The sequence below is a fragment of the Trachemys scripta genome, chromosome 19 (genome assembly GCF_013100865.1).
Source record: "Trachemys scripta elegans isolate TJP31775 chromosome 19, CAS_Tse_1.0, whole genome shotgun sequence".
NCBI classification, from domain to species: domain Eukaryota; kingdom Metazoa; phylum Chordata; order Testudines; family Emydidae; genus Trachemys; species Trachemys scripta.
The window spans coordinates 5,018-22,201 of NC_048316.1; the positions used below are offsets into that span (position 1 = coordinate 5,018).

At 45.2% G+C, this 17,184-nt stretch overlaps 1 protein-coding gene across 10 annotated transcripts in view; it reads right to left on the reverse strand.

Moving 5' to 3' along the window:
• Positions 1–8,089: 8,089 nt before the first annotated feature.
• Positions 8,090–17,184, reverse strand: part of SLC45A1 (solute carrier family 45 member 1) — a 139,877-nt gene continuing 130,782 nt past the window's right edge. For all 10 annotated transcript variants that reach the window (XM_034753203.1, XM_034753195.1, XM_034753198.1 and 7 more), the window contains 3 exons: positions 15,685–15,861; positions 11,365–11,570; positions 8,090–9,598 (listed from right to left, as the gene is read on the reverse strand). In XM_034753203.1, coding sequence (XP_034609094.1) covers positions 9,332–9,598; positions 11,365–11,570; positions 15,685–15,861 — 650 coding nt within the window. In that variant the 3' untranslated portion in view covers positions 8,090–9,331. The remainder of the gene's footprint in view (positions 9,599–11,364; positions 11,571–15,684; positions 15,862–17,184) is intronic.

Consider the following 17,184-nt stretch of genomic DNA (forward strand, 5'->3'; position numbering starts at 1 on the left):
GGGCTGGCGAATTGTGGGGGTGGCAAATTGTGGCAGGACAGCAAAAACGTGCTATGTAGATGTCAGTAACTGCAACTGGTAGGAAATTGGGACAGGGAGCAATTTGTAACAGTACGTCCTGACACTACAGAGGAGATGCTGGGATGTTTCCCCCCACTAGACATCAGGCTCATAGACTCATAGACTTTAAGGTCAGAAGGGACCATTATGATCATCTGGTCTGACCTCCCGCATGATGCAGGCTACAAAGCCGTCCCTACCCTTTTCCCTTGACTCTGCTGTTGAAGTCCTTAAATCCTGTGGCTTAGAGACTTCAATTAGCAGAGAATCCTTCTGCTAGCGATTCCTGCCCCATGCTGCGGAGGAAGGCGAAAAACCTCCAGGGCCTCTGCCAATCTACCCTGGAGGAAAATTCCTTCCCGACCCCAAATATGGCGATCAGTAAAACCCCGAGCATGTAGGCAAGATTCTCCAGCCTGACCCTCATTAGCCATTATACTATTTATCTGCCATAGCACGCTGTTCCTTTGACTAAAATCACGGTATCCCATTAAACCATTCCCTCCATAAACTTATCTAGCTTAATCTTAAAACCAGACAGGTCCTTCGCCCCCACTGTTTCCCTCGGAAGGCTGTTCCAATATTTCACCCCTCTGATGGTCAGAAACCTTCGTCTAATTTCAAGCCTAAACTTCCCCACGGCCAGTTTATATCCGTTCGTTCTCGTGTCCACATTAGTACTGAGCTGGAATAATTCCTCTCCCTCCCTGGTATTTATCCCTCTGATATATTTAAAGAGAGCAATCATATCCCCCCTCAGCCTTCGTTTGGTCAGGCTAAACAACCCGAGCTCCTCTAGTCTCCTTTCATACGACAGGTTTTCCATTCCTCTGATCATCCTAGTGGCCCTTCTCTGTACCCGTTCCAGTTTGAATTCATCTTTTTTAAACATGGGAGACCAGAACTGCACACAGTACTCCAAATGAGGCCTCACCAGCGCCTTGTACAACGGAAGCAGCACCTCCTTATCCCCACTTGATATACCTCGCCTAATGCATCCCAAGACCGCATTGGCTTTTTTCACCGCCACGTCGCATTGTCGACTCATAGTCATCCTGCGGTCTACAAGGACCCCGAGGTCTTTCTCCTCCTCCGTTACTTCTAACCAATGCGTCCCCAGCTTGTAACTAAAATTGTTGTTAGTCATCCCTAAATGCATCACCTTACACTTTTCACTATTAAATTTCATTCTATTTCTGATACTCCAATTCACAAGGTCATTCAAGTCTCCCTGCAGAATATCCCTATCCTCCTCCGAATTGGCAATACCTCCCAGCTTTGTGTCATCCGCAAACTTTATCAGCCCACTCCTACAATTGGTTCCGAGGTCAGTAACAAATAGATTAAATAAAATGGGTCCCAAAACCGAACCTTGAGGAACTCCACTGGTGACCTCCCTCCAACCTGACAGTTCACCCTTCAATACGACCCGCTGCAGTCTCCCCATTAACCAGTTCCTTATCCACCTCTGGATTTTCATATCGATCCCCATCTTTTCCAGTTTAACCAGTAATTCCTCGTGCGGTACAGTATCAAACGCTTTACTGAAATCAAGGTATATTAGGTCCACTGCATTTCCCTTATCTAATAAGTCCGTTACTTTCTCGAAGAAGGAGATCAGATTGGTTTGGCACGATCTGCCTTTGGTAAAACCATGTTGTAATTTGTCGCAATTGCCATTGACCTCAAGGCCCTCAACTACTTTCTCCTTCAGAATTTTCTCCAGGACCTTGCACACTACAGATGTTAAACTAACAGGCCTGTAGTTACCCGGGTCACTTTTTTTCCCTCTCTTGAAAATAGGAACCACATTAGCTATTCTCCAGTCTAACGGAACAACCCCCGAGTTTACAGATTCATTAAAAATTATCGCTAAGGGGCCTGCTATTTCTTGTGCCAATTCCTTCAATATTCTCGGATGAAGATCATCCGGTCTGCCCGACTTAATCCCATTAAGGTGTTCAAGTTTGGTTTCTACCTCGGATACGGTAATCCCCCCTCCTGTATCCCCCTCTGTCACGCTGCTAATATTGCTAATCCCTTCATTGGCCTCATTGAAAACCGATGCAAAATATTCGTTTAGATATTGTGCCATGCCTAGATTATCCTTAATCTCCTCTCCAGCTATAGTCTTCAGCGGTCCCACTTCTTCTTTCTTTGCTTTCTTCCTATTTATATGGCTGTAAAACCTCTTACTATTGCTTTTAATTCCCCTCACAAGGTCCAACTCTACACGGCTTTTGGCCTTTCTCACTCTATCCCTACATGCTCTGACCTCACTAAGGTAAGTTTCCTTACTGATCCCTCCCCTCTTCCACTCTTTGTACGCTTTCTGTTTTTTCCTAATCGCCCCTTTGAGACCGTCGCTCATCCAACTACGTCTAAATCTGTTGCTTAATAACCTTTTTCCCTTTTTTGGGATACAGGCCTCCGACAGCTCATGCAGCTTTAACTTAAAATAATCCCAGGCTTCTTCTGCCTTTAGATCCATTAATATGTTTGCCCAATCCACTTCCCTTACCAGTCCTCTTAATTTGTTAAAATTAGCCTTTTTAAAATTATAAACCCTAGTCTTTGATTTAATTCTGTTACTCCTTCCATTTAGTTTAAACCAAATTAGCTCATGATCACTGGAGCCCAAGTTGTCCCCTACAACCACTTCCTCGATGAGGTCCTCACTACTCACCAAAACCAAATCCAAAATGGCCTCCCCCCTTGTCGGTTCAGCTACCACTTGATGAAGGAATTGATCAGCAAGCACATCTAGGAACATCGGAGCCCTATTATTGTTACTAGCATTTGTTCCCCAGTCTATATCTGGGAAGTTAAAGTCCCCCATAAAGCTCTCCACATTAGGGTCAGTGGCTACCAGGCCAGCTGAGCCCTGGGCTGGGGCTCCAGCTGGCCCATGTGCTTGTCCGTCCTGAGCAGCTGAGGAGCACAGTGTGCAGCTGGTCCTTGCACCTGCTGTAGCGCTGCTCTGTGGCCAGGCTCTGCGTGGCGGTGGCTGCAAGAGATGGGTCAGCGTCAGAAACAGCACAGCAAATGGGAGCCAGGAGTTGCTGTGGCAATCAGCCACCAGCCAAACCCACAAACCTGTCAGCCTGCAGCATCACTCCCGTCCTTAAACACTCTGTCTTTATTCAGGAGGTGTTTACATACGAGTGACACATCACCATAGAGATGGTCACAACTTGGTCTTCTCTGCTGTTCTGATTGCCTGAATTTGCCACCCTTTCCTGTAATTGCCTGTAAATGTAGTTTCACACCTTTTCATTCTTTACTTTTCAAAAAAAACCTTAGTCTCCTTATTCTTGTAACATTTCCTATGTTTTTATTGTGACTGTCATTTACTATTTTTAACACATTATTAAAAACACTCGATGAAGTCTATTCTTTATGATCATATGTTTTCAATGGTGCCTGAATTGCTGGTTGTCACAGATGGCTACCTCTGGACCGGGGAGGTGCTGAGAGTGGCTCCTCCTGTCACAATTGGCTACTCCTCTGAAATCTTTTTTAAATTTGGATACAAGTAAAACAAAGATTGTTCTAATTTTAAAAAATGTATTCAATTAGAAAAAATCTAATTTTATGAGTGTCCCAATTTAAAATAAAGATTTCACAGAAGTCGAAATTGTGACAAGGTCCAACTCATCTGCCACAAATCCCTGCCCCTAGACCCAGGAATGGGAAATTGTGGGTGTAGCAGATGGTGACAGGACAGAAAAAAAAACACACAAAACAAAACAAAACTGGGTGTCAGTAACTACTAGCGGTAGGAAATTGGTACGTCGAGCAGTTTGTGATGCTACATCCCTGTCCCAGCTTTGCCCACCCCATTGAGTCAGTTTTGTGCCCTGCAGGTAGTCACTATGGTGTAACAGTGCCATGGTGCTACAGAGAAGATGGGGGCACATTCCCATTCCTGAGCCACCAGGGTCTCTACGTGTTTGGATCACTGGCTGCCAGGCTCAGCTGGGCCCCGGGCTGCGGCTCCAGCTGGAGGCTGGGTCGAGGCAGGGGGGCTTTGCTGGCCTCAGTCTCTGTGCTGAGCAGGCTCTGGCTGCAGGACGTGAGGAGGGATGAGGGACCCCCCCCAGCCAGGGTCTTGCTGCCCAAGGGTCTTGCTCCTCTACGGCAGGCTTTGGAGGAGGTGGCTCAGCAGCTGGGAGCCTGCATCCTTGTCCGTCCCCGAGCAGCAGATTGTGCAACGGGTGTATGCACTGGAACTAGCACCAGTGTACTGCTGCAGAGCCAGGCTCTGCTGGGTGTGGGCTGCAAGAGTTAGAGGGAGAGTCAGAGATGGTGCAGGAAATGGGGGCCCGGAGGTGACGGGGCCAGCAGCCATGAGCTGAACCCAACAAGCTGCCGGACTGTGACGTCACCATCCATCCCTTCAGCCGTCTGCCCAACCCTTCAGCCCTCCATGCGTCCTGCTGTATGCCATAAACACCCCTGCACCCATCCGCATGCCTTACACACTCATCTAGCTCCATACGCATCCCTCTGTCTCTCTGATTGTCCGTGCAGTGCCGAGCACAATGAGAACTGGACCCTGAGCGAGGATTTTGGGTGCTGCAGTAAGGGAGCTGTGGGGTGATAGTGCGGGTCTAGGAATCTCTAGTCCCAGCCCCACTTCTTCTGAGCCCAAAGTTATGACCAGGAGTCCATCCTTGTTGATCCCAGACCTCACGGCCCCATAGACAAGCGACTGGCCACTCACACTGTGACCCAGTTACAGCAGTAAAGTCTCCCCAAACTCTCTATGAAGATGGAGGGTGGGAGGAATGGCTCCCTGAGCCTAGCAGGCCATATGGATCCTTTCCAGTATGGCAGGGACCATGATATAGGCAGATAGATCTTGCTTAGGACATGGGAGACCAAAGGGGGGGAGTGCAGGGGAGGAGGCTGCATGCCTCTGAACATGACAGGTGACATGGACCCTCCCCTGGGTGACATGGGGGCACACAGAGCCTCTCCCAGAGCAGCTAGCTCCTGCCTGGAGCATGGGAGACTGCTTTTTAATTCAAAGAGCCGTTTTAAAGCCTCACATTGGGCATCAGTTAAATATCGGGTAATTATTATTTGAAATACATAAACAGAGACCCTTGGCTATTGCTTGAAAACAAGTTTAGTTTGAAAGGTATTTTATAAACATTATTTGAAGCTTCCCTGAAAATGTTTATTATTGAGCGGCATGAATATTTACCAATAAAACCCAATCTCTTCATTTTAATGTCAAGTGTTAGTTTCCATATTATTATCCTGATTCATGAGGATTTTTTGGCTGCTTTATATATATTTACTACAAAATAAGTGATTTGATGTTATGTAGCATTTATAAGCCATACCATAGGGATAAAAATTACTGAAATAAAAAATCAAAGCCAGTGAGGCAATGAAATTGCTGTGCACTCCATAAAGTCTCCATCACACACACCACCTACTAGCAAGTGGCTGTGGGAAAAAATCCTGTGCTTGTTTTCCCCACCTGTCATAGGCGCTAAGCGTTATTTTTCCCTGGGGTGCTTCAACCCCGCTCCTTCCCAAGGCCCTCCCTCAGCCTCTTCCTGGCCCCGGCTCCCAAGGCCACACCCTCACTCCATCTCTTCCTGCCCCAACCCCTCCCCCGAGGCCACTGCTGCCCGCCACCCGCTGCTCTCCACGCTCCCCCAAGCGCTTCCCCCAGCAGCTGAACAGCTGTGGCTAGTGGGTGCTGAGCACCCACTATTTTTTTTCCATTGGTGTTTGGGCCCCGGAGCACCCACAGACTCACTACCCGAAGACACACTCCTTCCTTTGAATCTGTGAATAGAAAGACCTGCCTAGGAGCTAATCAAGCTACTCTGATTATGCTAACACATGACCCCCAGTTTCTCACAAACACCTTTGAAGGCTACTTATCTTGGTGCACTTAGAAGCATCATATATTAATTAGCATTTACTGGAAAATTTGTTTATGCTGCAGACCTTCTGTTCAGCAATTCAAAGAACCTTGATTTATAAAGGAAGAAATCTGACCTTTACACCTGGACCCATAAAGAGTTTGGCCCTGCTCCTGTGAACACATGCAGTCACTGGATGTTTCCAGGCCCAGGACCGGCGTTAAAGCGAGATGTTCACACGAGTACCTGGGGAGAGGAGAGGAAGGCTGCAGCTGGGGTCGGGGGCTAAGGCAACACTCCAGGGAGTGACTCTGGGCTGGAATCTGGAAAACCCAAAATAACCCAGTGCCCCCACTGGAGATCACCAGGAAGGTCACAAGGCACAACAGGGTGGGGACTGAAAACACAGGAGAATGGGACTACAATGCCCATGATGCAACAGGGCCCGTCAGAGCATGGCAGGCAGGACCATATTAATCTTTTGTCTTCACCCTCTCACTGTGAAATCAGTGTCTCCCAGTGCCAGTGCGGGCGTCACCTCCTCCTACGATCTTTGCCTAATAGCAGCACCACCCACTCAGGGCACAGCCTGTCACTGCAATCCCCACTTCCCTTCCTACTGGCCTATGGATTGGGAAACAGCGAGCAGAAGTTAAGTTACTCTAGTAAAAGCTCTAATGGTATTCAACTAGAACAGGGGGAGGCAACCTATGGCACGCGTGCCAAAGGCGGCACGTGAGCTGATTTTCAGTGGCACTCACACTGCCCGGGTCCTGGCCACCGATCCAGGGGGCTCTGCATTTTAATTTAATTTTAAATGATGCTTCTTGAATATTTTAAAAACCTTATTTACTTTACATACAACAATAGTTTAATTATATATTATAGACTTATATAAAAACGTTACAATGTATGACTGGCACGCGAAACCTTAAATTAGAGTGAATAAATGAAGACTCGGCACACCAATTCTGAAAGGTTGCCGACCCCTGAACTAGAACCACTAACAGGAAGTTATTTGTCCTGGTACTCACTGTAATAGTGTCTGACCAGAAACAGTGACTGGAAGCTACTTGCCCCAGTACGCTAACAGCATCCCACGGGGAACAGTGACCAGAAATAATTTACACAGGTGATCTCACCTGAGGTTCTAGGAGGTTGAATGTTACCTAAATCCCAGACCATAGCTCCTGATCCCCTGGGAAGTATTTTGGTTTTGGGGGGGCGGGGGCAGGGCAGGCACAACTCATTAGGCGACCTAGGTGGTTGCCGCGATTTGGTGGGCAGCGACCGCAGCGGTATTTCGGCGGCGGGACCATCCGCTGCCTCTGGGGGGGGGGGGGGGGGGCATTTCGGGTCAGGACCTTCCACCGCCTAGGGTATCAGAAAAGTTGGCGACGCTCTTGGGCGGGGGGAATATGCTTTGAAACTTCAGGTCCCAGGATACCCTTGGCCAGTGGGGATAGGGGAGGTGTGCAGAGGCTCATGAGAGGGAAAGAATCTACATCTTTTCTGATTTGGGGCAGGGGGTGGTGGAAGAAGTGAGGCAGGTCTTGCAACTAAGCTCCTGTGATTCCCTTGGGGTTTTCAAACTACAACTCTTAGATTCTCATCTCTGTCAACTAAGTCAGGGCCCCACCTTCCACATGCTCTGGAGTTTTAAAGCTAGAGTTATGGGCATATAGCCTTGATAAACTACCCTCTGCCTGGGGCTGCTGTAATGTGTCTCCACCAGCACAAGAGGCTCTGTTCACACAATCCCAGCCCCCTCCAGGGCCTACTCCATGCAGTATTTCGGGACTTGTTGCAATGGGGTGGCCCCTTGCTCTGTTGCTGGGAGTAGCAGGGGATTTATTGATGGTCTTTTGCCTCCTTCAGGTGCTGATAGAGGATACCATGGTACACCTCGGTAAGTGCAGACAGGGCTGGTTAAGTGTTGCACATACACCACGTTGCACTAACAAACCCCTAGTTTCTGCATCCCTCAATCACAGCTAGCGCAGAATGCGTAGCCTTCTTTACTGAAGACCCTTAATGATGGTAGAGCAAAACCGACTTAAATAATGTAAATACATTGAGAAGGTCTTACAGCCATGTCATGGCAGAGTACAGACTTCGATTCCATCATAAAGAATCATCTATTGTTGCTGTGTAAGAGCAGGTTACTGCAGTTTTATTAAGTGAAACCAAAACCTTTCCCTGATGCCTTTGGAGTATTTGGCTAGACTTCTAAGCACATCTGAAAACTATTATGACAGGACGGTATGTGCTCTTTCCTTCAGCACATCTGCTCATGAACAATGATCACGGAGGGCATGAAGCTATCTGGCTTGCCTTTGGTGGCTGTGCCACAAACCCTACTTTTGTATAGTGGCTGCATAGAACAAACGAACAGGGGACAGCAAGTATTTAGAGCAAGTGGGCTGCTATGACCCACTCCCAAACAGCCGCAATTTTTCATTGTTGGTTTGAACACGGAGAGACTCAAACACTGGATTGGTTGGAGCACGTCACAAACCAGCTGAAAAACTTCTAGGTAACAACCAAGTAGTTTGCACTGAAACATATGTTCTCTGAAAAGACAGCAGGTTTTCTGTTGCGATCCCCCATATCCTTGGAGGACCAAAGCTCCTGTGTTCATGGTATGAATTCTGAAGACCCCCGCCCCGGGGCCACATGCCCGCAGCCGGTGGAGGGACCCAGCGGCGGTTTGGGCCGGGCAGCGTCGGGAGCTCAGCCCCATTCTCCGGGCTCCCGCAGACTCACTCGACACCGGCGCCTGCGAAGCGCTACGAGAGGAGCCCGGACACGAGGGGCGGGGCCGGGGGCGGGCGCTGCCGAACAGGACAACAGGAGGGGGGCGGAGAGACAGAGTAAGTGCGGCGCCCCGCCCCCTTTGAGGGAGGGCTCGCAATCTCAGGAACCAATCAGAGGTGACGTCACAACACTCTTGGAGTCTTGCATCTGAAGAAGTGAGGTTCTTACCCACAAAAGCTTATACTCCCAATACTTCTGTTAGTCTCAAAGGTGCCACAGGACCCTCTGTTGCTTTTTACAGATTTAGACTAACACGGCTACCCCTCTGATACTCGGAGTCTATTGGCTACCAGCGAATAATAGGCGGTGCTAATCAGTTGGGTCCGACGTGGCCGAAATGGGGGGGTTCCCCCTCTCCCCTGATACCGGGCGGCCTCCAGGACAGCCCCGCTCCGCCTCCCCCGCCCGCCTGCGCAGCGCCCCGGAGGGACCGCGGCACCTGCCGCCCGGAGGGATACGGAGGCACAAGCACCGTTCATCTGAGTTGCTTTTATTGTAACGTGTCTCGTACGATTAGTGCCGCTTCCCCGGCCCCCGGGCCCCTCGCCGCCGGCCGATCCTGCCCTTCACGCGCTCCGCACCAACGGCTGCTGCTCCTCCGCCAGCTCCTCGTTGGCTGGGATCTCGTATATGACACACAGGGAGGAAAACAAACAGCCAATGAAAGACACGAGGCTGGCAAAATACATCACCCCGTTAGCGCTGCCCACCATGGAAGTGATGGGTCCCATCACGATGGAAACGAGAAGCTGAGCTAGGAAATACTGGCAGCTCAGGAGAGAGAGATCCACGCCCATCCCCCGCTTGGTACCATCGATAGTCGAGCCTGCGAACTGTTCAAAGGGAAAGAAAACCATAGGAGAAAGAGAGAGAGTAGTTTAGCAAACCAGAGCAAAATACGCAAATTGTTAACGGTAAAGTTTAGTAAAGAGCAAGTTTAGGTACCTACAAAGTTAGGCGGCAGTGGATAGGAGGTTGTGAATCGCAATTGTGCCTAAATTGTGGTGGAATCTCCATCCTTAGAGGTTTTTAAGGCCTGGCTTGACAAAGCCTTGGCTGGGATGATTTAGTTGGAATTGCTTCTGCTTTGAGCAGGGGGTTGGACTAGATACCTCCTGAGGTCTCTTGCAACCCTGATATTCTATGATTCTAAAAAGGGGACTCAGGCACCGAAAAACAGGATCTAGGTGCATATGTATCTTTTTTGATCCCACCCTCACTTTTGACTGCTTGTAGTATTTCTAGCTCATCCATTCTGTTGTGCTCAGTGTGGCTTTGGAAATTCAATGTTGATAACTAATGAATGCATATTAGAAAAATAATCCCAACTATACATACAAAATGATGGGATCTAAATTAGCCGTTACTACTCGAGGGCGATCTTGAAGTCATCATGGATAGTTCTTTGAAAACATCTGCTCAATGTGCAGTGGCAGTCAAAAAATCTAACAATATTAGGAACCGTTAGGAAAGGGCTAACTAATCAGACAGAAAATATCTTAATGCCACTATATAAGTCCATGGTACGCCCACACCTTGAATACTGTGTGCAGTTCTGGTTGCCCCATCCCAAAAAAGATGTATTATAACTGGAAAAAGTATTGAGAAGGGCAACCAAAATTATTAGGGGTATAGAACAGCTTTCATAAGAGGAGAGATTAAATAAGTCTGGGACTGTTCAGCATAGAAAAGAGACAACTAAGGCAGGGATATGATAGAGGTCTATAAAATCATAAGTGGTGAGAAAATGAATAAGGAAGTGTTATTTACCCCTTCACATAACACAAGAACCAGGGTTACCCAATGAAATTAATAGGCAGCAGGTTTAAAACAAACATAAGGAAGTACTTCACACAACAAATCAACAACCTGTGGAACTCCATGCCAAGCAATGTTCTGAAGGCCAAAAGTATAACTGAGTTAAAAAAAAGTATTAGATAAGTTCATGGAGGATAGATCCTCAACGGTTGCTAGCCAAGATGGTCATGGATGCAACCCCATGCTTGGTGTCCCAAATTCTCTGACTGACAGAAACTGGGACTGGACAACGGGACGGATCACTCAATGATTGCCCTGTTCTGTTCATTCCCTCTGGCGTCGGCCACTGTCGGAAGACAGGACACTGGGCTAGATGGACCATTGGTCTGACCCAGTATGGCTGTTCTTATGTTCTTATGCTTCCTGATCAGATTCTGCCAAACACCAGTAAAGGAGCATTAATAGTGTCCAGGCCAGCACAGACTGAGCTATGAAAAAATAACTTAAAATAAATCTTCAGCTTCTCAGCAATATGCAGCAGAGGGAAAGGGAGAAGGAAAAAGAAGTAAGCATAAAGAGGCTGGGAAGGGGGGAAGGGCAAAGGAAAATCAATAGAGATGAAGAAGATTCAGTTCCCTTTCTACCCATGGCTGGCCACATAGTAGAAAGAGATTTTTAAAACAAGTTAATTCTAACTGATTGTATGTGCAGCAGAAAAAGAAAAGGAGTGAAAATTTCTAGTTTAACATGATCTGTCTTGGCAGAAGGTTGTCTTAGCTGTGGGTACTGTAGAAACTTCTGCACATTATGATTTAAAAACATGTAGTAGTAGGAAACGTACCTTTTTACTCTGGTAGTAATCACACAACAGAGAATAAGGGAGTGTGCAGAGTGTTGAAAACAGAATACCATAAGTTATGCATAGAGATAAAATCACATAGATATTTCTGGAGAGTGTAGCCAGGCCTGTACCAAGTCCAAAAGCAAGATATGCAATGAAATACAGGGTGCGAATACTGAAGTATTCTTCCAGCTTTTCTAGTGCGGCTGTAAAATAGAATTTAAGAAAATAAATTGCACAGAAATATATAAACAGATGCTGTTTATTTTTTTAACCTTCTGTTGTGATTACATCCCAGTTGCCCTGGTCTTTAACCTTCTCAAAGCATTAGAATTATTGGTTTATTTAATTATGGAAAATAACTTTCCACAAACAATAAAGGAAACTTGTGAGATATTATATTTCTTTTTCTTAATCTGATGTCATAATTTTTATTTTTGCCAATTGTTTTGAAGTCTACTTTAATGCAAATACTTGTAAAGTTAGCATATGTGATACTGTATAAGGCTGGAGTGATCAGCTCCTGGTACGGTCAGCTTTTCAAGTCACGCAGAATAAGACCTTTCACACAGAGCATGTTAAGAAGGTAATTATGAACTGAAGAATGGCCTGTCTATCTTTCCTTTACCCACATTAAGGCTTTTAAGGTGTATATCCCCATGTTTTCTGAATCCTGTTTATTATTAATCTGTGGTTTATGGATACAACTTTAACAGGACTATGACTGAAATGTAAGATCTTTAGTGGAGAAATGATTGATAAATAAGGGCCAGATTCCACCATCTTTCTTCATGCTGAGTAATGCCTTACTTTGCAAGTAGTCCTGTTGTAATCAGTGGCACTTCTTGTGGGGTTAGGTGCTATCACTCCTCAGTTTGAAAAAGGTTGGCAGAATTGGGCTTTAAGAGATTATTTGAGAGGAATTAGTATCATGAATAGCACTTAATTTGAAATGTGCTATGTTGGACTATTTCTACTTGTAATAAGTGATATACAGATCAATTCTCTTATTTAATGGGACTGCGCATATAGGAAAGCTGTCCCAAAGTGTGCTTGGCTTTCCAAGCATGTGAGTAACCAAAAAGAATACATATTTCACATGGTAAGTAATTTATAGGGCTAGATTACCCTTACTCAATGTCACAGGGTGGGAAGGCCCCTTTAAGGGAGTATGGACACAGCTCCACCTGTGTCTGGTTTTCCCCTGATGCCTGGGACAGAAATGGTAGATGAAATCTAGACCATAGGAAGCATGTAAACAAGGTGCGATCACAGGCCTATGATCAGATGAATACAGATTGAAGTTCACCTGCTTTTTAAAAAGGAGGGGTTGCCTAGTCTTAGTTTAGGTGAGATTCAAAGTCAGGATATGATCTGGAGGGGCGTTCTCCCCATAGCCATGTGGGAAGTCTGTGAGAGAACCCTAGAAAGAACAGGAAATGCTGGGAGATTTTCTGAGGGCTAGAAGGACAGTGGGAGCCTTGGGATGGGCAGATGGACTGATTTGTGAAACCCGGCTAGCTAGGGAAGGACTGATTGTGCTGTGGGTGGGCCAGTAAAAAGGTTGGTTTGGGCTAAACATAGCAAACCCCAAGAGGGGAAACATTAACTGAATCGCCTATTGTGCAATGGCTGAATAGCTCTGGGCACAGGAAAGGAAACTGTGACATAGTACTGTGTCAAGAGTGGTGAGAGAGCTGTGCCCTGTGACTCATATCAATTAGTAGCCTACACCAAATAGTCCCATTGACTTAAATGATATTACATGTGGTGTAACATACTACTGATTGTGAGAAAAGGATATCCAGCATATCCCATAGGAAATATGAAAGATCATTCACTAACAGTCTTAGGTAGGAAAGCATAATTACCTCCATTTTACAGAGGGGTTACTGAGACACACCAAGATTAAATGATGTGCCTAAAGATTACAGAGTCAATTAGCAGCAGAACCAGGATTGGAATACAGAGTTGCCTGTCTTCCAGTTCTGTGCAAAATCGCTAGATCACACTGCCTCCCACGTATGGACAGTATGAAAATTAATCGTCTTGGCTGATTCAAGCCTGCTGATCTGCCAGTATTGCCAAGTCTTGCAATAATGTAAAGCACTTTGCACATGTAAGACACCATATTAGTACTAGATCTTACCCTAAAAGCATGTGTTCTCATGGGTGAATTGAGAACATGTAATATGTGGCTTTTAGACTCAAGACAAGAGGATAATAAACATGAGTGTATTAAAAGAAACCAGTCTATATTCCTGCTTGCTTGTATATCTGTGGTAATGCAGAAGTGGCAAATCTTTACAAATTTATAAATTCTTCTTTTGTAGTCTTAGGGGTTTGGAACTGCACATTTCTTGAAGGACTGCACTTCTAGAACAAAATAAGTTGTCATGTGGAAAAAAATGAATATATTTTAGGGGTACTGTATGTTTTCTTCTCAGTGTGTATGCATAACTTGTGCAGTGTTACTATTTGCCAAAAAACAGAATTCTACCCAGAAGAGACTGCCTGTTAGTGGTGAGTGAAGGAATTGCACTATGGTTGCCTGAGCTTGCAAAAGCATTACACTCAACCTGATACCATTTCTATTTGTGTCTGTCTGTCTGTAGCACAGTAACCTTTGAATGCTACAGCTATTCAATTTCAGGAAACATTCAAGGCATCAATGGCCAGAACACTATTGCTTTTTGGGGAAATCAGGAAGCTGAAAGGAGGGAAATAGGGGCCACATGAAGCCCTGCCAGCTCTTTAGTACAGCCATAATTTTAAGCCCCCCAGCAATTGTTTTAGATCAAACAACTGATTGATGGTACCCATTAATGTCTTCCAGCATAACAGTAGTGCTAACTCATCTCTGTCTATCCTACCAATGGATAGAATTGTATAAATGGAGGGCTGGAAGGGACCACAAGCAGTCATCTAGTCCACCTCCCTGTGCTGAGGCAGAACCAAGCATACCTACACCATCTCTGAGAGGTGTTTGTCTAACATGTCCTTAAAAACCTCTAATGATGGGAATTCCACACCTTCCTTAATAACGTATTCCAGTACTTAACTATCCTTTGTAGTTAAAAAGGTTTTACTAATATCTACTCTAAATCTCCCTTGCTGCAGATTTAACTGATTGCATTTCTTGCTCTACCTTCAATGGACATTGAGAACAATTGACCACCATCCTCTTTACATATTTGAAAACTATTATTAGGTTCCCCCTCAGTCTTACATAAGGTACTTCTCTTAATGCACCCCACAATTATATTAGCCTATTTCACAACTGCACCACACTGTTGGCTTATATTAAACTTGTGACCTACTATAACTCCTAGGTCCTTTTCTGCAGCACTGCTGCCTAGACGGTTATTCCCAATTTTATATTTGTGCATTTGATATTTCTTTCCTAAGTGCAGTAGTTTGCACTTGTTTTTAATCTTGTTCATTTCAGACCAGTTCCCCAATTTGTCATGGTCATTTTGAATTTTAATCTTGTCCTCCAAATTGTTTGCAACTCCTCCCAGCTTGATGTCACCTTGATAAGTATACTCTCCACTTCATTATCTAAGTCATTAATGAAAATATTGAATAGTACTGGACCTAGGACAGACCTCTGTGGAACCCCACGATTAATGTCCTCCCAGTTTGGCAGGAAACAATTGATAACTATTCTGAGTACAGTTTTTCAATCAGTTGTGTACACACAATGCAGTAATTTCATAGCCACATTTCCCACTTTGCATGTGGGACTGTGTCCCTGTGCATATGGGTGGAAGGATGAATTCTCCCTGTATATAGGGTGTGTGGGTGTGTGAATGCAGGGCACACAGAATCCTTAGCAGCTGCAGGGGAGTTACAGGAAGTCTCTGCAATAGAGGCAGGTGGGATGGTAGCATACAGGGAGCTTATGTGGGAAAATTGAGGGAGGCAAGGAACCCTTGGTGCGTACAAAATGCTCAGCTTACACAAGCTACGAAGTGTGCAACTCCCCCATACCTCAGTTCACCTACCTCACAAGAGTCTTGTGAAGCTGTGGTTTACTTTATGAACAGTGCTATACAATGACAACTTTTTTATTGTGACTAGACTGTTGGATGTCTGTGCTGTCAATGCTAACAAGTATTAACTAACAGAAATAGTATATAGACAGACAAGAACTGCTAATTAAAAAAAAAAAGATTTTAGGGCAGAAAAACCTTCAAGTAGCACACTAATCTGCAATATAAATGCCAAGTCCAAAACAACATTCTATACTGCAGAAGCAGCTTTTCAGAGGCAATTTGTTCTTTTCTCAGCAGTATGGGAAAAAGCTCTGCTTAGTACCTGAATAGAATGCAGCACTGAATGCATAGATACACATTCCCCAACAGCCCATGGTGACCCCAGCATTGTATTTTTGATATTCATCAGAGTTGTGAGGGGCTTTAGGATTGCCTTGAAACACCACTTCTCCCATGAAGTCTGTGTAGAACAGCAACATTCCCTCAAACGAGAGCCAACCTAGAAGAAGCCAGAAGCAATATTTATTTATTTAAATTTGAATGGCATCTTTAAGCTCCCACTCCAAGCTCTGGATGCTCTTCCATATTTTAGAAGTCCCAGCAGTAAACAAACTGTGTAACAGTCTATAATATACACCACAGGTTGCCCTTATCATCATGGGAGTTACCTGAGACACTGTCTCTCTATACTGTACTGTAATCTGCATCAAAGTCAGTCAGCATTTTAAAGGTTAAAACCTACCCCTTGAACACCACCTGGAATCACCAAAGGCAGACTGCACTGGTCAGAGCATTGATCAGAGCAAGAGAAACTGCAAATGGGTTACAGAATTCTGAACTAGCTTCAGTTTCTGAATGGATTCAAGATGTAGCTTTCACAGAGCACATCATAGTGGTCTAGTCTTGCGATGACAAAGACATTGACTAGTGTAGCAAGGTCTGAGAGAAATGGCTGCACTGATCTTTTCAAAATCAGATGGGAAAAGTGCTTTTAGTTATGGCGACTACCTGGGACTCCAGCAGCATCCTCTGGTTCAATAAAATTCCGTAGCAGCGAATGCATGTTGCAAATAGTGGCTGTACTCCCTCACTCAAGGATGCTGATACAATAGTTAATCTGGTTCCTTCTGCCAACTTATTAATATTAACTCAGTCTTCTCTAAACTGAGCCTGACCCATCAAGCCTTCGACAGTCACTTGGCCACTGCATTAATAGATGGAAGGTGATGGAGGTGTAGAGCTGATTGCCATCAGAATACTGAAAACACCACAACCCATGTCTCTTACAATCTTTCTTAGGGAGCCTCATGTACACATGGAACAGGAGTAGAAAAAGAGTTGAACCCTGTGTTGACTCACATGAGAGTGTCCCTGGCACAAATAAAAGAAAATATCACCCATCATTATCCTTACAGCATGTCTAAATGAACACACACTGTGTGGTAAGCTAAGGTATAAATCTACAGAGGTCCAGCATACTGCACATTAACAGTCTGTGCGCAGAGTCCACATGAAGAGTTCCCTAGGGAACGGACAGGTAGTGGATAGCACACTGGAGCTCTGAAGATTAACACGCCAGTTTACTGCACAGTGAGTTTCATCCTCTTAGCAGATAAACACTCATTCAGTAAGAAGTCCAGTACCAGAGGACAACGTCAAAGGAGGCTGATTTGTAAAATAATTTTTAATGATAGAATTTTCAATTTATAAATTCTGCTCCTAATTCAGTTTCTTGTGTGTCCCATTACATATACTCAACCTAATCAGAGGTAGGTTTCCTTAGTGCCGATATAAACAAGGAATTATTTTCTTGATAAAAATA